At 37.3% G+C, this 27,454-nt stretch overlaps 1 protein-coding gene across 1 annotated transcript in view; it reads left to right on the forward strand.

Annotated features, from left to right (window-relative positions):
* The first annotated feature begins 6,820 nt into the window (after positions 1-6,820).
* Positions 6,821-27,454, forward strand: part of LOC126927006 (fasciclin-2) — a 169,870-nt gene continuing 149,236 nt past the window's right edge. The window contains exon 1 of the mRNA XM_050743308.1: positions 6,821-7,154. Within this exon, the coding sequence (XP_050599265.1) occupies positions 7,091-7,154 (64 nt within the window). The 5' untranslated portion in view covers positions 6,821-7,090. The remainder of the gene's footprint in view (positions 7,155-27,454) is intronic.

Genomic DNA, 27,454 nt, shown 5'->3' on the forward strand with positions numbered 1-27,454 from the left:
ACTTAATAGTTAAATTTTGTGAATATTCCTGTATAGCATTGACAGATTTGATACCAATACAAATGGAATTTTAGGAAATAATTTGATCGATTAAACTAGAAAAATTACAAGTTTCTGTAGTTGAGGCAAGATAAGAAATTATGGAATTCATTATCCAATCTCAAACCTCGTACTGCATATTATTATTATTAATCCAAAGAAATACGAGTTCCTGATAATATAATTGACCTACACGGCTAGAATTTTGATATGCAGAAACGTAATGTTACATCACCGATTATTAATATGTAATGCACTTCTATATGATACTATCTTTTTTCTGATTGGAATCATGAAGAGACTATTAATATATGAGGGGAAAGAAAACCTGAACCAATTACCACTGGTAGATACCAAATAGAGAAGTAAAATTACATAACAAGTCGGTATAAAAAAATACTTGGACCTCGAGGACGAGCTGGTTTATTCACGGGGAATGATAACGCGACAGACCACGTCTATATGAAGTTTTAATTAAATTTGTAGAGTAGTTCTCGCCAGAGCTTGTTTTTGTTCTCTTCTCTTCGGATCCACCAAGTAACTCCCGACGATCCAAGGAAGCGTCTTGCTGGTTCCGTGGACATTACCCGTGAAAGAAACGGTAACACGTCGCGATAATGGAGGAATTTTTTAATTTCGTAGATTGCTTTGTCCGGCGTGTAAAACACTTTCGAACGGCGCGATGAAATTTTCTATTTTGTCTTAATTAAACCTTGAGCTTCGTTCTGCAACTTCTTTTTCGTTTCGTTCCTAACTCTTCCGCTTTTTTGGTCAGGCTATAGATAAACCGTTCGTTTCGTTACGGTCGTTGTTTCATTGGATCCGGAACTGTCTGGCTAGGAAACGGCTAAATAAACGGAGTAGCTGCTCGAAATTTTTTAATTTCCCGAATTAACTTGTATCACGAAGCGAGATTCGATGGCGAGGTCGAGTTTTCTATCGGACTTTAATTACATTTCTCTACCGACCGGCTCACTCAAGATTCAAGACCGGAACGAACCCGCGAAGCGTTCGTGGAATTTCTCTGAAGAGTTCGCGGTAGCCTCGAAAACGCTCCTGCGGATAGAAGACCTTTCTTCATCCTGTTCCGCGGCACTCGCGTCTTTCGGGACTGATCTTGGAAATGATTTATCTCACGCTCTCGACCATCTGCTTTTTTCTGTTCTTTCACGCCAGCGTCGCATTGTCTCTATTCTCATATGAATATTGCGAAAGACCTGATGTTTCTCTTTTCTATAAAAATAGTTTATTCATTTCGTGTTTTGTGGAATTGCTTCGTTCCTATTTCAGTCTTATATCTAAATCAGTTTCGTATTTAGTCTTTGATCTAAATAGTTTGAAACTGTTTTAATAACGTGAATGATACAGACTAAACAAATATTTGTTAGACTTATTAGGTCAAACATGTATTTATGAGAACTTTAGAGATGCAAAATAATTACGTGGATAACTTGTTCTGAATAATCATTTTTACAAATTTCCTTAGGAATTTGAGAAGTTGAGTAAATTTCTTCGCTATCAATTTTGAAATACAGTTTCGTTTTAGTGGCCAATTTTATCTAGGTTGTAAAACAAAATCGAATCAGTGAGATATATTTAAAGCAGTCGTGTTTCAAATTTTCCTGTATCCTCTAAAATTCTTATTGTAATACCGCAATCATAAAATTGTAACTTTCATAACCTGTTTTTAACCCAATCTTTCCTATCCACTAATCTCATTTCGAACTCTTTCAAATTATTTTATTCTTTTTCTTGTAAAAACGATATAGAAACGAAGAAAATCGTGTGAATCATCCCACCTATAAACAACACTTCTTTATATGGCTAGTATGAATGCTTTATAAAATAGACGGATTATGAATCGTTATTGAGAAACGAGGCTAAATTAACACGGAATTCGTTAGCACTAGAAAATCCAGAACAGCGCATCGCTTGTTTCTCATAAATTTACTTATTCCGTAACCTACAGCCCTCTTTCGTTCATTTTTGTTTATTCCTTTTGTCAGTTGTTCTACCTCCTTTTTTCATCTCGTACATCGAGGAAGATTTAAGTGTTTAATAACGGCCGCCCTCGCCAAGAGAAGATACAAACATCTCGAGCATCATTCAGCGCCGTATCTTCGAGGTCTTTTTATTTCTCTCTCCTATATTTTTATCTCTGTTCCACTACAGCCCCGGTGTCTTCGTAAATCGATGAACTTCCAGGAACAGAACGTTTATTAATCGTAGTTGTCGGTGCAACGCGCGACGATGGCAAATGAAACGGAATTAAGTGAAAAGGAGCAATACAGTAGCCAACAAGGAGTAGCGAAAAAAAAAGGGAGCTATAAAAATATAAGAACATTCTCATTTTCTTGGACGGTTCTTCCGCGTGTCTTTGAAATGGAAACAATGTTCTTCAAAAACGTCGGGCCTGGATATTTGCAGACTTTACAAGCACGATGTAGAAATTTCCTTCAGAATTAATCAGATCAGAATTAATTACTGCAATAAATAATCAAAGGATCATTTTTGTGAATAATCTCAACTTTTTTGTTTTTATTTGCTTACGTTCGTTCGACTTTGATTTTCAATTCATCGATTTTTTTAAGAATAACATGCAAAGCGTAAGAGGATTAGTTAAAGCTTTTTAAAATATCGCTTTTAAAACAGAAACTGAAAAATCTGCAGTGATTGGAAAAAATATTTGCATATACATTTATTTTCCATTAAAGCGTTTGCTTTTCAGTTTTTACATTTCATTTCTACGTATCATATTTTTATAGCTACATGAAAGTATTACTAAACTACTAAATGGTACGAACTTTAATATACTTAAACCTAATTAATTATTATGTAAATATTATAATAAATATCTTTTACGGCCACTATATCTGGAAACTTTTACACGCCGTTGTAGTGCTTCTACGTAGAACAGCATAGAACTTTTTATATCCTCGACTTAAATCTAAGGATTTTAAAATTTCTGAACGCCACCACGTTACACGAATGCCATCACAGAACAAACAAACAGTTTATTTTCTGCTGAACGTTCACCATTCACCATAGATACACGAGTGCGTATAGGAGGTATACCATGTATGTATCAGTCGTGAGATACATAAGAACTCGAGATGAACGTCGAAACGTCTTTCACGGGATCTTTCAGCCGTTTCGACGAAACGGAACACATCTCGAGTGCAGGCTTTTAATTAAGAGGAACGTTCTCCCTGGGTGTATCTGTTTGGCAGCCATGACGAACGAACCCGGTCAGCCGATGTTACGAAAACAAATAGAGCTTGCTTGTATCTTTCGAACGAAGAGCATGAGGTCTCGCGTGAAAAGCTCGCAAGAAAATTCTTCTGTCGAGGCGTAATTCATTTGGCCTGGTAAACAGGGCCAATGACAAACGACAAACACATACATATACATATATGACTTGCCCTCTTTTCTCTTCTGTTCTCGCGGGTCAGCAGTCGGTTCGGAGGCAAATGCTTTACAACCCGCGGGAAAGACGCGAGGGCGAGGACGTAAACCGCCAGGGGGTCGCTCGGTTTATTTGAACAGCAATTCTCTCCAGGGTAGGGGAATTAGGTGTGTTTCTCTTAAATAAAAAAGAGAGCCACCCACTCGAAATCCTCGGTGTACCACGAGGCCAACCGCGAACGACATTTTACGTCTCTAACGAAATTTCTATTTTCAATTTTTATTTTTATACGATTTCCACCACTACGATTTTCATTGGGTCACGAGTTTTTATGCGATTCCGGAAATGTGAAAATTTTTGTTTTTCCGCGATTTGTATTTGAACCGTCCACAAGCTGCATCTTGATCATTTTTATGATTTGATCATTTTCAAATTTTGGTAGATAATTGTTTTACTTATCATATATTATTCTACGACTTTTTAATTCTACAATTCATTGTAATTCTTTAAAATTCTTTTACTCTTCTATCGTAGCAGAAGAAAATTCCATTAAAAATATTTTGGACGAAGATAATAAAGAAAGAATGTCATTCTGTTAGAGTATTTGTTCAGTGAGTAAAACGGATGTTGGAGAACTTCTTGAAGAGCCATTGTTATTAATTTAATGCCCGACATAATGTGAAATCTTACAAAAAAGATTTAATATTTAATAAAATATTTAATATAATATTAATTATAATATAATTAAAATTAAAAATAATTAAAATATAATATAATATTTAATAAAAGATTTAATATTTCAACATTCACATAAAAGATAGAACCAAAAGCTATCGAAGCACATATAATATTTAATGTGGTTAAATGTTATTACTATATTACATATTATGTTATTACATATTATGGTAATATTCTATTGTTTGAACTTAAGCTACTTTAATGAACTATTGTTCTAACGAATGAAACATCTGAAGAATGAAATGCTTGCTCTCATAAGAATCCATTATTAGTATATTTGATTGTTCTAAGTTCTCGCGCATTTGTCAGAACGGTAGTTCATTAGAACGTGAATTTACGGTAGTTATAATCTTACATTCGATATGAAATGAAAAAGAACTTATGGATCGAACGAATATGTACGACTATGATTTCGAGTGCTACGTCGGTCAGCCGATCGTTGCGAGTCATTTATCACGAAACTCCGGAAAATCTGCGGACCGGCTGTAAGCCTGACGTCTGCACGAATCAGACTCCCAACGGTTCGCGAATAGCGTTGCTTCGTCATGCGAACGTTTCTATGTACACGTAGCATTATCGCGCGTTTCATTACCGCGGAGCAAGCGTTGACAGCGATATTTGCACGGCTTTGAAACATACACCTGTGCCATTAATCTTGCGAAGATCCTCGAGAATCGTCGTCGACTGCTGAAAGTGAACCGAAAGCTCCGATGTCGAGTGCCATAAAACGTGGCCGCGCCCCTTAAGAGGGAAAACGACGACTACGATGACGACGATGGGCTGCGTCAACGACGGTGTAGCCGTACGTGATAAAGTACTGAAAACCGACTCGAGTCCACGGCGTGCGCGTGAAGATCGTTTAAATTACTAATTCTTTGGTTACCAGCTTCGATAAGAGAGTTAATTGCCATCAAAGTGGAGGGAATGGATAGCCGTTGCTTCGTTCTCGTCACGTTTCCTATGCGAGCCTCCGACCAACGCAACGTGGAAATGTAAATCCCTTATCTCTGAGTCTTCTGTTTGCTTGATAATACGCGACACGAATTTGATTAAACGCGCAAACGTGTTTTCCACACAGCTCGTCGCCCGTATTCGTCGTTTCCTCGTTTCCGCGTGGAAAATTCGTTGAATTGTAAAATTAACGATGTTCCCGTGCTACACGGCCTGTAATAATATAATTCAGCTGTAATTAGCTCGCCAGATTGCATGGCAAAGTTAAAGAAATAATGTCGGGATGAACTGTAGAATAGTTCCGTATTGTTGAGTAATTCAATTGAAGTGGCAATGATTTCTGGTCAGTTGGATGATGAGAAAATTATTTGGAAGATTTGGAAATTTTGATCTTTTCGATTCGACTCGAGTAATAATTAATTGGCGAGACGATAATTATTATTATTTATTCTTAATCCCCGCTTTGCGGCTTAGAATAGCTTCCAATTTATATTCTACTTGCTTACAATATGTGCTTAAGCTCAGGGATTTAGATATATGTGCTAAGAATATTTTGAAAAATAATTTTCTTTTACTTTTACTTTGAATGATATTCAGTTGAAAGCTCTGTAAATTTCAATTTTTTGGCTAGCGAGATGTAAGATACTATATAGATACTTTCAAAAATTATTAGTTTTATTTTTGTTTTAAATATGAAACGTACATATTACAAACACATGAGATATTCATAGCGTAATATGAAAGAAGTTTTGTTACGAGATATATACATAGCTATCCTGTGTAATACTAAACGTATTTTTAAAAATAAATCTCTCTAATTTCTCTCCTTTCATATGAAACGATATCCAATTGTATATATTGGGAGATATCCATAATATAATATTACATATATTCGAGTGAAGTTGTTTAGTTTTAATTCCCGTTCTATATCTGGAGCGATAACAGTCACCAATGGTCTTCATTGCGTAAAACATAGAATACAAATAAAACTGAAGTATCTATGATTCAACGTTAATCAATCAAAGGTTAGAATGATCTAAATTCGTCTACTAAGAAAGAAAAAAAGATTACTACTACTATCATAGCATTCCAACAGTGTCCATAAAATACGTAAATTGTCTGTGACATATTACATTATAACATATTACATTATAACATATAAAGAGCACTCTAAGCATTGATTTACTACATAATATTCCATTTAACTGTGCAAACATTGATATTAAACACGTTATCTCTCTCCATAATTAATTCGTACACAAAAGATTAATTAGTCAAGGTTTAGCTAACAAGCAACGAAAAATCCATCAGAAACGGTACCATTAACATATTTGTGAATACCATGGCACGATATTCTTTAATGCAAGAACCATCGGATGTCCCGAAAAAAGTCGGAAACATTCTCCGTTGAATATTCAGCGGGAAAAAGGAAGAATTATGCGCAAGGACGTGGCATTCTTGTAGAGGCGTATAAAAATGCAAGGATGCGCGTAAAAGAAAGGCAAAAGAACGACAGAGAAAAAAGAAAGAAACGTCCGAGAGAGGAAGAATCGGTTGATCTCGCGGAGAACCGCGAGATCGTGGCTTTCCCACTCGCTGCTTGGCGTTGGTACCTGCGTGCCGAGTAGCGCACCGGTGGCAACCGAACGCAACCGAACTCTGCCGAAGGCCGAGCCGAACGCGTACGAGCTGCTCCCCGCCACAGTCCGAAATCGGCTAGCGTGACGATACGACGTGCGGGAACAGTCGTTTAATGGTAATAGACCCGATGTCTTGTATCGTTTTGATCCTCGATATCGGTACGTCATTCATCTAAGTCGAGAAATACCGCGGATAACCGAGTGTTCGAGTGTCAGTGACGAGATTAATACGAAAGATTTTGTGAGAAAGAAAGAGGAACGTTTAGCGAAAGACCTTCGGCGTTTAGTGCAAGAAGAGGAATCCCTGTTTGTCACGATGGCAGCCCACGAGCATCATCGGGCTGTTGCTGTTGTTGTCTTCGCGTTGTTACCGCTTATAGGTGAGTGTTTCAAAATAATAATAATATCGAAAGGCGAGCTGCAGCTACCGGACACGTGCACGTTCCCACGAAGTTTTTGCGCTTTCGCTACAGCGACCAAAGTCACCGCGGTATTCCAGACTGGCACGCGATCGCTCAGCAGGTGGTTAACCAACGCGCAGTGCCGTGGAATTCCGGCCGAAATATACCAAGCGATACTGAACGTTGGAATTCGATAGGATCGAGTTCATTAAAATCACCTAGGGAACTTAAAAACTTACACTCTTCGACTGTAGAAGTACCTATGTTCTTCGTTAGATTATAGTGGATTCTAGCGAAATGGCGAATAAAAGATCGTAAAATCACAATGCTATATCTATATTCTAAATATCTGATTGCTTTGACGTGTTGGATCTATCAGAATCCCAATTTGTCAAATACTTCGACTGCGTAAATATCTAAGTATGTGTGCTTCGCTAGGTTATAATGAATTCGAACAAACTGACGAAACATTTACAAATCATAGTGCTATATGTACTCAAGGAATCTACCTATATTCTACATATTTGATAGCTTTGACGTATCGAGTTTGAACATTAGAGATCTAATTTGTTCAAATAGCCGTCTATTGCAATTCTGTAGTCTTATCTTGTCATCTCGGCCGGTAAAGCGCGGCAACTTTACTCAGATTCAAATATCTCGAGCGTCGCGGTACCGTAACCGTCGTTCGTGCACCAAAGCTATCCGTGGACGCGTTTTTTCAACCAGTGAAGCGACTACGTGTTCAGCATGATGAGTGAGCAACGCGAAAACGTCGCGTCGGTTGCACCTGTGATGCTCGCAAGTGACCACAGATGTGCATTCGGGTAAACTCAGAGAGTTCATCATCTTGACGTTAGCAGACATGTCAAAATGCGAGACATGATATCGTAATTGAAAGATACTATCTCTCGTGTAATCTATCGACAGGTGACTCATACTGTTTGACGCACACTTATTGGAACGTAATGTAGTTGGAAAAATCAGATTCATTATCTCTCAGGTATATGTACTATTTCTATCAATAGAACTATTTATATCTCTACTTATGTTTCTAGAAATTCTTTGGCGACCATGTTTCTAGTTCCTAGTTATCTTTCATCAGCAGTAGATATTTTGTTTTTAGCACTGCTTTCGCATACAAATATTGCCGATATACCCAATGTATATTGTCTTTGCTGCTCTAAAATCGTCGAGATATAAAGAATGAACGTATGAAAACGTAGGAAGAGGTTTGACGGTGCAAACACTTTCTTCTGGAGGACAGTAGTATTTGTCTAAGGCTGCTTGAATATAATTATATTTCAAATATAATCCCTTGTGAATGTCGCTTTGAAGGATTGTATGTTGCATTATTATACTGATTAATTTTTCTGCTTGTAAGAATGTTACAAATGAAGATTAGGAATTTTATTATACTCTAGTAAAAAATTCCAAAAGTATCGAATATTTTCCATATGAAACTTTTATCTGTACATTATTTATGGTATATTGAACATTTTGAAATTATGAACGTTACAAGACACAACTGCCATGACACCTCAAATCATCTCTAATTTCTATATACATTTTCAGATTTGTCTCAAACTTTAATAACTCAATGATAATAATCGAGTCTCATTACAGTGCTAGTGAAATTTCTAAATATTTCGTATAAAACATTTTGATATATTCGTAAAAGGTTTTTGCAAGTGCCCTAATACTTCTGTCAGCAACTGTGCACATTATGCATAACCTTCCGATATATATTCAGCGACTCAATTTCAAATCGCTGTAGGAATGCAAATACCAATTAGCGAGGTTCTCGACCCTCCATGAAAGAGCAGATTCGTGCTCCAAGTATAATCTCGATAACGTTGCGGTGTACAAGTATTAAGAACGGAAGAGAGACGTCTCTCAGTGAAACTGTGGGCCTAAGCAAAGAGGCCGACACCTGAGCAAACTGATCGTCTTGCACCTGTAGGTCCGCTTAGGTATAGAAGAAAGGTGCACCTTGCGGAGTCGGCTTTCCGCTAACAATAACCTGACCTCCAAGGGACCGTCTGGGCCCTCTGGTCGTGTCCAAGGGAATCAGGGAAACGTTACCTGAAAGTCAGGCTCTGTTGCGTCGCCTTTGTGTTGTTCGAGCACTTTCCGTGAAATTACAGCAACGGCCTCGCCGCTGCAATTCTCCAATGGTATACCTGTCCGAATGGTTGGTGCAAATTGCCCGTCGGTGTGGAAGGCCATGGTGGTGGCGGCCATTTCTGGGCTCGTTCTTCCTTTCGTTTTCGATCATTTAAGATATCTGCTGTTCCTCCAGAATATGTATCAATGTTTATAAGGAATATGGTAATAAAATATAGTAACGAAGTATGACATAGTTAAGTTTGACAAAATATAGGTTGAGCCTTATTTTTTTGAATAGAACATATATTTCTGTTTATAACAAGATATTATTAGGTTATAACACATATTCATTCCGTTTTTTCCACATATTCTATATTTCTCAATATTTCGCGATAAGTTTCACTGATATTAGAAATATTACAATAATCACAAATGATGTAGAGTGATGAATTTTAAAAATTAACGACTGCGTGTACGTAGTATTTTATAGTTTTCTAATATTTGGTAAAATTCATCATCTTGACATTGCTTCTTGCTAAAATTTTCCAAAAGCTGTTTGATAAAATTCATCATTTGGTATAATTTCCACGAATATTTCCACTATAGGAAATCCAGGTTACTTGCAAACATTATATATTTATATAAGTTACAGCATCATTCATAATAAAAATTGTTACAAATCCACCAAATTATCCAGACTACTTATAAACAGATACACGTATATACCTTCGTCTCTTGGCGTTTTGTTCGTTTTCGTCTATCGGAGAGGTCTCGCGTCGCCACAGTCCGGTTTCGTCGAGTCGCCTCGGAATCGCGTTGTTTTTTTCCCTCCTCCTCTTTTTGTCCCGTTGTCCCTTCGCTTCTACAAGCGTGCCTCAGCTCGCGCACCGGTTGTAATTTATAAATGGCCATCGCCTGCTACGAGTCAAACAGAGACAGTAAAACGGTACCGTTTCGGTAGACCGTTTCACTTTCGAAGCGGTTAGGAGGAACACGGTTATAGAAGCACGGGAACAGGCTGTTGTATGTGGTTCTGTGCGTCTTATACTTAGGTTCCAAGAAAGGCGTTAGCCAGCGAGTTGTTTCCTCTGAAATTTATTTGTCATTGTTCGGGACCGGCTATGACTTACGCTGCAGGAATACGCATCTGCATTCTTTTGAGTGTCTGTGGTAGGGCACAAAGAGGATCGGTTCTACGGAGAAAGTGTCGCAACGACAATGCTACGCGTTCGAACGTGAATAGAGAGAGGAATAGGCACACGCACGTGTACTGGGTGTTCCTGAAATTGTGGTACATATACACAATCGGGAAGGAGGTCATTCTTTATCGAGAGATAAGTTGAAAATGACAATAGAAATATCTTTCATTTGACACTTTGCTTTTGAGAAAATTGAGTTTTTAAATTTGTCAAGGACAATAGCCAATTTGAAGGAAATTTTCCAGAAGCAAATAATTGACAGAAATTTATGCTACGGGTGAGAATAAATCCAAAACGTAATAAGATCTTTTTCATATGGCGTGCTACATTTCCGGTTTATTTTATAATTACTCCACGCTATACTTTACGTCCTGAATGCAAAAAGATCAAAATTTATTGCAATCTTGTATTTAGAGCGATCCTTTGAACAGGCAATCAAACATTCGTACACACTTAACCCTCTACAGCTGTATATCGCGTGCTTCTCCGCGAGATTCTTCGCGATTATCTTAAGAGTTGGTAGAGAAAGGAAAAAGGAAGGATGCGCGAAGCAATCGAGACGCGGAGAAAAACGTTAGATAGCTGGAAGATAAACGGGCCCGTGGCTGACCTTTTCTCGTTTCAGCATTGTATGCGATGCCACATCGGCCTCTCGCGTGCACGGAGAGCATCCTAGCGTATGTTTCTTTTTCTCTCAAAGTTCGTCACACATTGCACGAGAACGAGCAACATGCTCGGGTCATCGATCCTTCCTTTTTTTTCCTCTGCTTTTTCACGTCGCATTGTTACGCGGTGACCCATTGCCGTGGACCATGGATTCCGGGGCCATTAAAGTTCCTTTCTCCCGCTGACTCGCCATTATCCAGCCGCATAAATATAAGCGATGCAACCGTTAAACCTTATAGACCACTCGAATTCTATCGAAAAGTTGTAAACCTGTTCATTCTAAACCGCTTTCGAACGTCTGAAAACGTCAAGACGCGCAGAATTGATGTACGAAAGTGAACAAAGATCATTCGAATGGCACGTAATAAAAATATTCTTGGACATGTCTTGGACATTTTTTTTTTCTAGAAAAACGAACAAATAATTTAGTATCTTGGATCCTTGCTCGGTACTTCCGAATAGTTGCAAAATCTTTTTAGAAAAATTTGCAGAATTTTGGCAAAGTATTCATTACATTTATTACACACAACTGCCAGTGTCTTAAAAATCATGAAATCATAGAAAATGTCTATGTTCTTCGTACATTGCTGTTCTGTATCTTCTTTTGACGATGATTTAAAAATTTTCTTTTCACACTTTATCGACTAGTAAAGTATTGGTGAACCGACAAGTTAGAGATTCTAGATTGTACACTTTTCTTGTACAATTTCACACTTTTAAGTCAAATAGGAGAACCAGGGACGTTTAATACAAAGAATTGAATGTCGAGAACTGGACAGAGCCAAGGCGCAGACATACTGAAACTTAAAGTCTGCTTTACAAATTTTCGTCGAATTTGCTAGCGGAAACACGAAAAAAATTGACTAAGTGCAATAAAGCTGGAACAATTAGAGAATGTGGTAGGGAAGAGGAGAATTTAGAGTTTACTCGTGAGAGTAACCGTTGATTATGGTTGTTATATAGCGTGTCCGCTATAAAATATTCCGAGGAAACCGAGGAACCTACAGTAGCACCACTTAATGAGTCTTGGTGGTTCTCTTTCTTCTTTCTTCTTTCTTTTTCTACTTTTTTTAAAGACTAATATGCTGGACGTCGTTAAAAAAAAATAGTTTTCCGCAAGAAGGATAGAGGCTGTGAACGTTAAGGGTGTTCTAGCGATTGTGAAATAAACGGGGAGAAAAATGCTGCTTCGGTCTGCTCGCTTTCCGTTTACGTGGCTGATAATTAGCGATTTTTCGGCAGGAAATGAAAAACAAACATAAAGCACTCGTGTGGCTCGTTTCAACAACGCTCTCTGGTGAAATAACCGGGAAATTGAGAGAGGGAGACTCAGTTGGCGGGATAGGAAGGATCGTTTGCCTCTGGTTTCATCGCCTCGAACAACGCTGGAATTTCACTGGAATTTAGAGGAACCCCTGGTATATGTTACGCGTGTATTTCTAATGTCTATAAATGATATTTTGGGAGGAGAATCGATCGACATAACATATTAAACTATTGCGTAAATTCTTCGTCCATAAACAATGAGAAAGAAATTATTATTATTACGAATCAGCTTATTTTATACAGTTCTATGCGAGTTTGTAAAATATGGGATTATTTATTCGAATATTTTGTAAAATGTAAGAAGCAAAGATTGGAAACAACTGTAACATCGGCTTCGTTTGTTAGAGCAATTACGTAAAATCTTCGTTCCGAATAAATGTATGCAAAATTTCATATTTGTGCAAATACAAGTAAAAAAGAAAGAGAATCTAAATGGACATTTATTTTACTCGATAAATATCGTAACGAGTATTACACTGAGGGTATTTTATCTTGCATGTTAGTGCATGAAGTGCATATAAAAATGTCTTTTTTAATTAAAAATGAAAACTTTATAAAAAATGTGTAACACGATATCTCTTTGTCGCAATGTCGCTACTAGACAATAATGTTCTAAAATATTGGAAAATTGTGCATGTTGTTCGGTCAGCAGTGTCTGCAGGTTCTTTGTATTTTCGTTGCATTTCCAATAATTTACGAGCTATGCTGACCCAGATGGCTATCTATGTTTCTGTACTGAATTCTGTGTTTTAAAAAATACCCTATCTGCACTACGTTTCACAATTTTCGTACTCATTTGAAATTGAACGATAAATGGAATGCGTTGTGTTGTTCTGCTTCTTTTTTGTCTTCTTGCGCAGTTTCAAACGAGAAGTTACTTCGAATGGGATACTGATTATGGTTCTTGGTGTTGTGTAGCATAACGCTTAATGAGATAGTGAAGCTTCAGCTTAGATGTTTTACGCGGTGATAGAAGCGATGTTGTAGAAGCGTTACGTGTGTACTGAAAAACTATTTACTTGAAAATACTCAAACAACAAATTGTCTTAGAGCTTGTGGTATATCTAAATATTTGAAGTATCTATATAAAAAAGAATCTATATAAGAAACGATAATTTGAATATAATATTTTAGATTTGGGACCACTGTCATCATAATCATGTCACTGTCATGTGTCATAAATAAGGTAGTCATAATATTTTGTATCAGATTTAAAATAACACGTAAAATAAAAGATACAAAGTAGAATTAACGCTATGTAAGCAAACTGGGTCGTTCGTATCCAAGTCTAATTATCCCTGTTATTCTAGGCTTACAGAAATTTCTCAAAATTCTGATATGTCTATAAATGACTGCGTGATATCATGTATACAAGCCTTCTTTAAGTCAAATATTTGAAACTTTCTTGAAACTCGATAAAAATAGAAATTCGGAAGAAAATAATTTCAAAGATGTAATTTCGATTTTCATAGTTCATAATTAAGCAGCTTGATTCAATCTTGTAACCTAATGATATTGTGAGTTAAGAAACGAATTACGTGTGTTCATCTCCTCCTTCTTTGTAAATTCAATCTTTATTAATGCGAATGGGTAATAACACCACTTATTTAAATTAGTCCAATGTCACGACACAGAGAACAAAGAAAAGAAATAGACCAGAAAAAAATCATCGCGAATTTCCTTCGAATAAAATAGACGAACGATAATTTCCGTGTCATTGCGCGTGGATCACTTAACGAGTCGGTCAATTGACAGGGACACGTTTTTAATTGCGATTTCTGATATCCATAATCCATATTTCGCCCGAGGGGAAGAGTCGAGGAATGTTCAATTTGCGCGTACCAAACATTAATCAAGCGGTCGAAACATCGAACAAATGCAGAGAAACAGAGAAAACAGTTCGAAGTGGAAAGAGACAGTGGTATAGTGTTCGTTCGAAATCGTCGAATAGAAATAATTTTCACCTGCTGTTGTTGTTCTCGCGGACAACGAATGATCGATTACGCTGTTAAAACTCTCCGCGCATGTACACGGCTATCTTATCACGAAAAAGAGAGGAATGGCAAGTGTGCATCGCGACGAGATAATTCTTAATCAGCGATCGAGGCGCGAGTTAAAATTACGAGCGTGTTCCTGTCGACGAATGGCCTTCTATTAAGCAAATCCTACACGATGAGATGAGATTTACTTCTAGACAAAATCTCGTGTGAAACCGTTGGTATCATAATCTTACTCACAGTCAGCAACTTTGAAGCTCGACAACAAGATGTTTCAACATCAACGTTTATAACGATTCATAAAAATATTTGAAGAAGTATAAAATTAATAATGAAAATTTTGATGAATATATATTATGTGGATTATACAAAAGACTTTAAAATTCCATTGGTACTATAACGAAACACGACTATCATGGTTATATTAATAATATTCAAGGCAACACTCAAAATGTATAGATACATATAGAACCTGCAATATTGGTATTCCTCTAATCAATCTTGTGATACAACAGTTTCTTTCTTTCGTATAATACTTCTTCCTCTTCGACATACTATGTAGCTACTGTATATCTGATAATTATATATACTACAATTTTTTATATATATGTCATAAGTATTTGAACACTTACAAATTGTAGTAAATATATAAAACATATTTTAAATGAATCTCTTTAATCTACTATTATAATGTATCTTGAGTGGGTATCCATGACAGCTAATTCGTCTCACATGAGATACGTCTTCAGGTAAAATCTCATCGTGTAGGGATTGCTTTAATCCCACGTTCGTAGGAGTTTATCTCGCGAGACGCGTTCTTTTTCCTCGTCAGTTTCTTACGTTGAATCTTTCAACGCACGTTGTTTGGTTCCTCTCCTATCATCGTGCAATCTTTGCTTTGGAATTTTTTCCAACGAAGAAACTATGAAATTTCGATGACACCAACGCATGAAATTACATGCTAGGATCATTCAACTCCGCGAGCTGCAAAGCGAGGAGGTAACAGATATTTTATGTGCACGTTAACTCGTTCACTGCGAATGTTGTTCGTGTTGCATATTGTTATTAATGGTACGAGATATCGAGTGGTATTCTGGCGCGCGAGTAACAGTCGGTGTGTGAATTTGTTATTTTTGCGTGAAACGTCGCTCGCCGTTTGCACGAATCGTACAAAATACTCCATTGCGACTATCTGCTCGCTATTAGCGAACAGCTTTGACTGATGCGAATTTATGTGTATATATCGTTGATAAATAACTGTTTCTCTCTGTTTCCTTTATTGATTTTTTGGTATTTCGTGTGCGAAAATTTAATGCAGCTTGTTCCAATTTTATCTATTTTATTTTTCACGCGCTTTTTACTTTGTTCGAAGATTTAATTGCTTATATTTAGACATTTTAATCCGATTTAATTTCTCATGATTAAATTTGTCAATATTCCAAACAATCCTCTTATCAACTGTAATTCCACGATTTTCAGTTTTATTATACCGTTATGCGAAATCTCAAACCTCTCAAATTGCCAACCTCGTATTTTTCTAACATATTTCAACCAAAGTGTGCTCCCTAACGCTTAATTAAATTTCTTAAAATTCGAAGCAGCCGCCTTATCACATCGCAAATTCCTTATTTTCATGTCAAAAATCTTGTTAACTCTATCTTCGCTATACATCGTTCCAAATCTGAAGCTACTTCATTATCATACTCCGACTATCCGGTACGTCCCAAGAACACTAGAACGTCTTTTAGAGACGACAGCTCTTGTCTACAACGTGAATGTTGCATCATTGTCAGCGAATAACAGGTCGTCAAACGAACTCGACGACGTCTTTGTGCGTTAGCACGCGCCTCCATTTGACTCTCTCTCCCTCTCTCGCGTTTCGAAACTATTAAGTTTCCAAACGAAAGCTTAAATGCGCCGCGAGAGATTCGAGGCATTTGTTCAACGAAGGGAGTACGAAGCGAAAGTATATCACACGCTTGAATCTTGTACGCGTGTCCGGGTGAGCAAGAATGAATGGAAAGTCGTATAACGTTGCATCCTCGTGGAATCGGTTGCATAGGTTTTGTATTCCAGCTATACACACACACAATCCGGTTGAGTCGGGCTTTTTCAACGAACTAAAGGATTCGATGACGTCACTAGGCCGGCCAGAGGATTAACTAGCTAAATACTTCACGTGAATTAAGCCGACGCCCACCCACGCTTCGACGTGCAAGGGCTCCACCGACCGAGTTACTTTACTAAAATAACAGCTGTGTTATTTAATCACGTGCTTCCCGATCTATCTGGCGAGGAAGAATACTACATAGTGCTGCCTTGTCTCCTTCCGAAGATGATTCATATGGTTGGTTCTTGGAATATATGAAGCGAATGTTGATCATGATTTGGAAATTTGACACTATTTTAATTTGCTGAAACTATTCTCATGGTTTCTGACGTAGGTTGTTTAGAAATATATGAAAGTTAGTTTAAGGGTTTTTCCGATTTGCTAAAGTTATTTTAAAATATTCTTGCATGGTTTGCATATAGTTTTCCTAATATTTAAACAATATTTATTGGAAGGAAGATACAGCGAAAGTTTAGGTCATCCCGTTGATCGTTGTGCTGTTTAAATTAATATTTGAGTGCTGCGAATGCTTCCCATAAAATATTCAAAATATTTCAATGTTTCTTTTCATAGAATCGATATGATCAAATTTGCTACGCGCTATAAAATATTGCGACATGTAACAAGAAAGTAGTCGTTGAACGAAATAAATGGTAAGCCGATGAAACAATGACCGGTGAATATGAAGTAGTACTATTCGGTGCTATAATATCTGTCTAGAAGATCTCAACCATCTATGATAAATTTAAGATCGTTTAAAATAAAACAAAATAATGAAACGACAGTTCTGAAGACCAATAGGATCCTATAAATCCTGTCTATTACTATTACATCATACAATCTTAAGGAAACGTTTCAAATCGCCAGTTACGTATCTCGTTTTACGATCGCGCGTTCTTCAAGCGGACAAATTACAGTCCACGAGACGCTCCAAAGCTTTGCTACGCTCCTCATTTCTTTATATTTTTTTTTCCTCTCGCAAAAAGAGATGTCTCGACGTCTTGGACGAACACGATGGACGCTTCCACGAGGAAAAATCGTTATCGTAGAAATAGGCTTTAATTAAAATATTCCGACCAGATGACGTCTCCTCGCGTCGTTCTTCCTCCTCCTTCTTCTTCTCATCCTTCTGCAGCGTTTGTTCGAAACGCACGCTTCCGGGGTTCGTTGAACCTCTTTCTGCCGGTAGAAGTCGCAGAGGAACGATATTACATTTTTCTGAAGCAATTCCGATGCCGGTTGCGGACCTCTCGTTTCTCGTACTTCCGTAAGAGATCGAGGATAGTTGCCATTAAGTTCGATGAACATCTCGACCAACGAACGATGGGAGAAATCTCTCGTGAATATTTTCTTAGAAAATTAAGTCGTCTGGGTGGGTTGATTGACTCGAATTGAGAGGATGACGTTGCTCGAGTGTCTTACTTTCGAACTCTTCATTCGATGCTCTTTTCTTTCTGTTGAAGCTCATTTAAATTGGAAGAATATCGAAATATTAATAAATAATAGTACTCGCGTGTATAATAATAATGCAGTTAATTAAATGGAATAATAAATTTGAATTAAATTCTTCTCTTCATTTGAATAGCAAAGATGAAAATCAGATAGTTGTTGAATTAATAATAGAAGTTACACTGGTTTTACTGTACGAGTAAGAAGTTCTTGATACGATCAAGTTTATGCTTGCAGATCGAGATAAACATTATTGTCACCGCGATTTTATATCTCGTAAAGCATCGTCAAATTACACGGTAGCTAATCTGCACTTCAGATCGATACGGCCTGTGCAACATCGTGCGAAAGAATCTTCAAACTTGTATTTGCGTAATAATTATTCAATCATACCGTGATAAATTAGAAGTTGAGTATTCGGAAAATTATAGATAATAAATATTTGAAGAATTTGAAGAATTTTTATGTTTATCTTCCTCATATCTACATTCATGCGTATTATGCTCTGTAACGAATCTTTCATCATAAGTTTAATCCAAGTTATTAACACAAAGGTGATATGGGAATTTTAATTTAATATTTTTAATTGGTTCAGACAGATATCCTATCATTTGTACCTATTAATTTCTATATTAAGAAATCTTCAATTTTTTACACAAAACCCAGATTTCTTTTTACAACGACAATTTTGGCAACGTCTATTAAAATGGTCGCTAAACAGCTTGTACAAAATTTCTACCAAATACCAGTTAAAATAAAATAAGCTACTAAAATGCCAAACTACCAGTGATACTTCGTAATAATATAATTTCTAGAAACAATAACAATTATGTAGCTTTGAGTAGTACTTTTAAAAAAATCCACGAGCCATAATTAACTAAAACATTCCGTTTACAAACCTCTTCTCTGTGACGATAGGCCACAAACCTCGTAAAACATGAATTGGTCGAAATTCGAATTCACGATTCACAATGTAGATCGTCCACCCCAGGCCGCGAGACGTCCCAGGGTCCGCGCAACGAATGTAAAATTAATTATCCCCTTAATCGTGCGGGAGACCGCGTGCATGAGATTCAGGGCCGCTTAATTTGAATGCTCGTCAAAGTGACGTGACTGGTGCGACCCGCTGCTGGATGACGCATACACACACACTAACATACACAAATGAAGCAGAAAAAGTCCGGCAGAGTGGAAGAAGAACAGCAACGTGAAAGAGAAAGCGGAGAATCGTGTCTCTCTTTCGAGCAAAAAAAGAAAGAGGAAAAAGATAGGGGATAGATAAAAAGGAAAGGAGACCAGCCGCGGGTTTTGTGAAAACCTGTTTTGGGTTTCTGCCAGTAACCTGCCGCGTGCACCTGTACGGACAAAGAGAGTTTCGAGGGAACCTTGTTCGGCTTTTCAACGACCACTGTGGGCCTTTTCCTTCACGATGGTCGCGTCCACCAGGATCGTCCTTGTATACCTGGTGTCTCAGGGTATACCAGTAACAGGGAACAAGTTGCCTAACTACCGCCGCGTGTCTTCTAACTTGCGTAGAACCAGGAACCAACCTCCTCCGTCTTTTGGTCGTCGGTGAAATTACGACGACGATAAATTATCCCCTGGCACTTCCCCTCGAATATTTCCGTGGCGCTTTCGTGTGTAGATAGCAGGAGCGCGATGCTCGACCTGGAAGTCGTGCCCGTTGTGCACACAGTTATCTTACGGAAATCGGGATTTACCGCTGCACGAAACGTTTCCACGTCACATAGTGGTCGAGTCAACGTCGTCGAAACGACGCTCGCACTGACGTGTCTCTCCTGTTAGGGTTGCAGCGTCGTGGCGGGGTGAAGTTATATTGTACGGGGAGAAGTACACTGTAGTTTGAATCTAATCATGAAGTTCGAGGTATATTCTAACAAGAAATATAGGAAAAAGAAAGATAATAATTTTCATATTGGAAGCATCAGAATCTTATAATTCTAAGATTTTATAATTAAATAATTTTTCATAGAAATTTTGGACATTACTATTGTGTATTTTCGGGGAGTTTGCGTAGAACTAAGATTTTTCTATGCATTACCTATGCATTTTTCATATATTTCTCGTCTTGATTTCCTGAATATAAATTTTATATTCTAATCGTCCATCATTCTAGTGTTCCACCGAACACTATATCTGCAATATTTGCTGCAACTTCATCACTGAATGATATTGATTAATTTGGAAGAATATTAGGTTCGATCGAGAGGAAACATCTCCTTTCGTTCCATTTTTGTTTCGGTGGTTTATATTGCTCGTATATGAACGTGTAGAAACGAACGAGTTTAGGTCGTTTCAACGTCAGAGGCAAGATTTATTTGGTGAAATGGAGCAGAAAGGGCTTTCCTTCCCCGGCTTCGAAATATATTCAGGGCCTATGGAAAATTCTATTCACGTCACGGGCTGTTCCTCTAATACAGTCAAAAGTCGGAAATATAAAATTCTTTATAGTTTCGTCCGGACGTTATTGTATCCTCTTTGTTGCGCGCGAAACCAAATCGTAGACTTCTCTTTTCTGTCCTTGGTGATTTATATTGTTCTCGTGAATACGTTTGATACGGCCTTCGAACGTAAATTTGTTTGTTTTATCAGCGATCTGTACACTTGAAATAATACAGAGATAGTTAAAAATGACACTTTACAGTATAGATCAGAAAAAAACATACGATGACACGTTTTCTGTGTTGCATAGAAGAGTAATTTAACGATTCGATAGGCTCATTTCTTACTTGAATTTGTTGGAAATACGTGTCTTTTCTTGATTGGTACATTGCGTAAATTTCGGTCTCTGTCGTAATAGTCCTCCACAGAACATATAGGTATCTTTTAATACTTTGTAGAAAGAATAGTGTATTTATGTCCAAATGAAATTCTTTTACTCTTTTAAGCTATTAGAAAATTTGAAAAAGTTTAGGATAGTTATATCCCTGTTTGCAGGATATTTATTAAATTTACATTTAAATCAAATAGTTTATAACATAATTGTATTTAGGATGAGATTCGTTAAATCAAATGTCTAACAGGTAAAATTAAATATCAGGAAATCAATACAAACGAACTTAACCTTTTTCTATGATAGGATGCTAGAATAAAAATTTAAAGCAATCAAAAGCGACAAGACTAATTGTTATCCTAATTCTCTGAAAGTTAATTTACCTATTGTCACAACGTTGCAATTATAGGTACTCTCAAGTGGATCGTAGGAAAATTAACGTTCGTTCACCGTAGTGATTAACGTTCCCAGTGTAATTGGAACATCGTTTGACAATAGTTTGGATAGCTGACGTTTGTTAGTTGCAATCAACCGCTGCGTGAAGATTCTTTTGAATAAATGGAGCGTGGATAAACGGAGTTCCCAGTGTAATCCTATTGTGATGAAGCTAACCGTAACGCTGGTAAAACGTAGGAATCGATTTCGAAGACTGTAACATTAATAGGAACGCTAATCTGCGGAGTCGTAATCCTTTAAATTGGAAAGGGTTCCGCAAACGCCAGACATTCGCCGTTATTTTCGAAAAAGGAATTGAATCTGTTTTGATTTCGTTATAATCTCCCGTGCTTTGTTAACCATGCTTAAAACAATTCACCGGGTGTAATTCCATTCTTCCTTTCATAGAGTATAATCATATTAGTGGAAATTGTTTGCATTTTTCCCCTATCACTTTTGCCTTAAAAGAAAAGTGAGGATTTTGTGAACAAAATTTATTTAATATGTGATGTTCTTTACTTTTTTCTTTCTTCGAATGATTTATGATATCGTACGAGAAAATTGTTAACGAGGATGATTGATACAAGGTGACATCTTGATCGGATATAAAATGATTCTGTCGTGGAACACTGAATTTCTCGATAGAAATACTTCTTCAATGCTTTTGATTAAATTGAAAATTCTGCACTATGAATTACGAATTAAAAATTTAGAATTTAAATTAGAAATTTTCTTTGCATGATATTCTTCGTGTTGCTTATCCATGCTGTGATTATAAACTGCCAATGAAGAATTAAATAGCTTATATTACAACAGTATATAGAGTAATTCCCAGCTAATTTTTCCTTTCATAATCTACATCATTTACCATATTTGATATGAAACTATTAAGCTAATACTTAATCCTAATGAACGTGAATATATATTCAAACTTCTGTCAAAGTTTTCACGTAGGTCTTCATCTGGATGCTCGTATGAAAAAGCCGGACGTGTGAGGATCGTGCGAGAATTTCACGGCGCAACAAGCAGTTTTAACGAGCCGCTGACCAGCCGCTGAAAGGCGAACAAAACTCGGACCTTGTAGTTTGCCTCGTTATCGCGATCTAGCTCTTTTTCGCGGATCTATCTTTCATTGGAGGCCCGTTATTCCGATTCCCACGGATCGCTCGTCGCGGACAGAGGCCAGGCCAAGTTCGTTCTAATCCAGTTCACGCGAAAACGGAGCTAACGGAAGTGCGGGGACGAGAGCAGAACCGAGGGGTGTCACGGCTGACCTGTCGCTTTAACGACGAGCCCTGCGTGAAGTTCCATTACCAAGCAAGGTGGATGCATCTATCTCGTCCAGGGACAGCCCCATAACAAATATAGACGTCTTATAATTGTTCGACATTATCGTACGACCTGTGACGAGGAGACTCGTTCAGGAGACGGTTCGAGCTGGAAAACTTGGGGCAGACAAGGTCGCTCGACAGAGAGAAATTGATGAACGAGATACGTATATAGCTTGTAGAAACCAGGGATAAAATGACTATGACTTTGTATTTAGTCTGTGGTAAACATGTACATAACTATGAAATTAAAAATTAAAAATTTTTCATTTCACGGAAATAAAATGGCACGTAGAAAGATAGAGAATTTCTGAGCAAAGAAAAAGGATTCGATTGTGATTTACTCGTATTATCGAAAAATTGAACTGATCTTTTTATTAGTTGAGGTTCCTTCTAATCTTTTCGATCGCACAATTTAATGCAGTCATTGGCTGCAATCGATATCAAATACACAATGGACATATGGTTTATACACCAATTGCTATATTTGACTGTTCATGTTCATTCTGTTCAACAAAATCGTAATTACATTGACCGTAAATAATTTGCAAGCTTTTATTCGTCCTTTCGCTATTAAGAAACATTACATAAGACAATAATATACTTCAATGAACTCACGTTACGTCTGCTGTAAGCACAAAGTAACACAACTCATTAGAAAATCTCTGTACCAAAGTGGTTAAATCTGGGGTTGCGTGGAGCTTGTATATCCAGTCTACTCTTGTGTCTGGTTCTGAAGATCTATTTAAATTCTAAGTAGAAGCTGCAAGAGGCGATCTTCGTGGCCCCTCGATAGCTCAGTTCCATCTCCCTCGAGATAGTAAGATAACGAGACATCGAGGGAGAAAGGGGGCAAGGGAGGACTTTTAAATCGGGATCGTTTATTACCAGTCTCTGCTAATAAACGGTTCCAGAAGTTATCTGATGAAAAGCCTGGAAATAGAGGTTTTTCTCGTTTCGACCAGGCGAGAAGGGAGAGAAAGAAAGAAAGAAAGCAAGCAAGCAAGCAAGCAAGCAAGTAGGTAGGTAGGGAAATCGTTGAATTCGCTCCGTTTTGCTTCTTTGTTCGCGCCACTGGGCTTGAACGTAGCGAGCAGACTCGAGGCTGTTTATTGGATAACAGAGATACATAGGAGAGAGAAAGGAGAGTAGCTTGGTCGGTGCATTTAGTCGGGATAATTAAAGTACACGGCGAGCACTCGAGACATGAGCTGGTAAATGTCACCGGTTGCATATTGTTGTTCAGGGACAAGTGGCCGCCATCTCTCTTCCTCTTTCTTCTTCTCTGTTGCTCACGTCTATCCACGATGATCGTAATCACCGTGACGTGTCTTCATTCATGCAGAATTCTCTACCATCGATCTTCACGTCCCTCTCCTTCTGGCGAAGAGCGAACGTGGATCAGTCACGCGCGAAGGGATTCAGGGAATTTCCGCAGGTTACTCTCTGCGCTGCGATAGAAATCCCGTGAAATAACGGCGCGCTTTTTCCATCGATCCACCTCTTCGTTTTTCCCGCCATTTCGTTTCTTTTTCCATTGACCTTCTACTCTTCTTGGTTCTCGTTCCCCTCTATTGCACCGTGAAACGCTGGTCGGCGCCGTTCGGTGATCTCTGATAGATGTTGACGATTATTCGTAGAATTTCATGGAAAAAGGAGCTTTCTGAGAATTTGGGTGGTAAATGGTTTGAGATTTCAGTGAAGAACAGTGTTTGATTAAGTTTATTCAACATTTAGAACGTTACATTGGTTGCAGAGTTGACGGATGATGCTAGAATTGTAGGAATTTCCATTTCGTATGAACAAATTTGAAAACATCTCTGGCAATTTTTGAATATCTCCCATTTGTTAATGTATTTGGTAATTCTGTTGAATTTCGGAATGTTTTTCACTGGTAAGAGATGGAAGTATTTCAATCGTTATACGATGAAGGTAAGGGGTGGTAAATAGTAAAATTTGGCTCTGAAGAATGGAATGAAAAATTGTGTCACCATGCTAAAATAATTAGCGGGACAATTATGATTCTTGGAGATTTTTATGAATTTATTAGTGAAGTATTATGCGCGAAAAAGTACTAGACGTTCGATATCAAAGTAACGGTACTAGATAATCTAATGCGATAAAACAAGAGTCGAAGAAAAAGGAAAATAGAGCAAGTATGAAAGCGATGATTAATGCGTGGAACGACTGCTATCTTGGAGAGTATTAATTTCATTTTATTAGTAGGTTTCTTACTACAGAAATTAATTTCCAAGTAGGAGACACGATAATTTATAAGCTATAAGATAGAAAAAATGAATTTTAATGATTTTAATAATTAGGTAGGAGCGTGCTGGCATCTTTTTTTTACATATCGTGGTTTTGTTTCTATGAGAGATTAATGCAACCTGCACATCACACGTGTAATAGAATAATTTGAATTAAATTTCTTGTTTAATCTGTAACGCGGATCGTTTAAGCAAAATGCCATCAATTATTTATGTATCAAATACAGTATTTAACATTATGCATGGAATAACAACAAATATAAAGTGATCAGAGATCCTATAATGCGATAGTAATATCCAATTTTTGAGGTAGTGCAACTCTTTCGTTGTAGGATATCATATTAAAATTCTGTCACAGGGGCTAATAAATTTTCCACATTTATAACTTTACTGAATATAATCGCTTTATTGTAACGAATATTAAGAAACATTAATCCAGTACCTCTCGTATCGTGATCAAACGAAATGAAATTTAAAACAAAGTTCATACAAAAATCAAACAAATAATTCATATAATTTATCACTGCTACATTTTTCGATTCGCTCGTTTTAATTATAAACGTTCGTATATTTTACATTCGATAATATCACGATCTTCGTATAGCTGTATAAGAAGTTTCAGTAAGCTTAAATCGAAGATGGAGAAACAAAGAAATATCTTTTACATTCCATAATTGCATAAAGTAAAAAAGAACATCAAACTTTTCCCGGAAACACAGACGTAAACGATTATACTGTCACATTATCGCGAAACCATTGTGCAAACGAAGAATTCCTCTTTATGCCACGGCACGTTGTACATTTCCACCCTTCTTTATTTTTCTTCCCTTTCCCTTGTCTTTTTCCATTTTTTTTTTCTTTTTCCTAAAGCGATATCGAGCGCATCGGGTTGCAACGGAGGTTTCGTGACGTCCAATAAATATTTATCCTTCGCTCGGGGCTATTACCGGCAAATATTTGGTCACATTTACGGCGCCAACAGCGACAAATAATACCAGGGGCTTCCCTGCCCCGGCACGCTGTATGAACCTATGTACCTATAAACGGACTCAGCCGAGCGAATAATTTATTACTGGTACCGGCCAGCGAGATTTGCATAAAACAGGGGTTTTCGCGCGTCCGCGAATCGATCGAAAATTGCGACGTTCGCTCTCCCACGTGGCCGGTGCCACCCCTTTCGCGTTCCCGCGTGTACACGCCCCTGCGCGTGTTTCCCGCACACTGTGTGATCCTCTGATCTCTCCAGTATCTTCCTGAAACGCTACATTCCGAGGATTTTCTCTGGATTTTTTTTTCTAGGCTTTAGGGAAAGCTTCGAGGACAGGGTTTTTTTATGCCACGACAACTAGAATAGGTTCGTGCAGGATTGTTTCAAGGGATTTTATTTTTCCTTGTTTCCTTGCTCTTTTGCCTGTCGTTTTGCTGCAACGAAATTGGGATTTCTTGTTGAATCAGTGAATCTTGCTACATCGGGAGAGAATGTTGTACGTCGTTTTTTCTTTTGGATTATCTGTTTTGGCTTTATTTTTTATTCGTTTTTTTTCTGTCCATTATTTAACTGCGAATGTTTCTACATGGAGATTACAAGACAAACAAACGGACGAATCTTCGTTAGGTTTTTGACTTGGCTAAAAAAGGAATATTTTAATATAAAATCGGTAAAAATGGAAACAACGAATACACGTTACGACTCACTGTTTTCACTGTACCAGCATTCCAATATTTAGAACATGACATGAATTTCTATTTACGTTCTATTTCTTCAATCGTGCGCGATTGTTTCATAAAAATAGGAATTTACATAAACATGCATAATCTATTATAATACTACGTTATTGTGTATATGTGTGTAAGTGTATACCGTAATTCGTATCACTGTAAGATTGTACTTTATTGTGCTACTTGGAAGCACTCTATTCATAGTAATTTTTCTGTGGCACTGAAATAATATGCATAAGAAAGGAGTGATTCGATTATAGTAAATTATATCTTTCTACTACAGTGATCTGCGCCACAAAGTCTACTCTGTGACCAGATTGGTCTGAAATTTAATAGTTAATTTTATTAAAAAGCTTACGATTATAAAGGACGAATCTTTCATTTCATTTGATAAAAGTAACTGTAACAAGTACAGGGTACAGAAATAAAATTCACGAAAAGATTTCTTTTTATCAAAATCTGGATTTAATCTCATTAAAAGATTGTATCGGATTCGTGTTGCTACGAACTTGGTTGTCAAATCCAGTTTTGAAGAAAGAGGTGGCAGTATTGTACTTACGAGTTGGCTATAAAAGTTAGTTTCGAAGAGAGAATCGCAAGTCCGATTCTTAGCTTTGATCCTATTGAAAAGTTTTGATTTTATTGAAGTTGTGAGAGTCAGTTTTTATAATTTATCGGCCGGATTAAAATCTGTGTAATTTATCAAAGGAAGATAAAGAAAGTAGGAAAGTTTCGAAATTTATGTCGTCTTCTTGCATCCCCTGTTCTTTGTTATCATTATACCAACGGTATTCTCTGTTAAATACACAGACACACATACAATCCAAATTTCAATTATTTTTCTTTAAAACAACGTCGTCGATAAGACAAACTTTGGACCACT

This window comes from Bombus affinis, chromosome 2 (genome assembly GCF_024516045.1).
Source record: "Bombus affinis isolate iyBomAffi1 chromosome 2, iyBomAffi1.2, whole genome shotgun sequence".
Classification (NCBI taxonomy): domain Eukaryota; kingdom Metazoa; phylum Arthropoda; class Insecta; order Hymenoptera; family Apidae; genus Bombus; species Bombus affinis.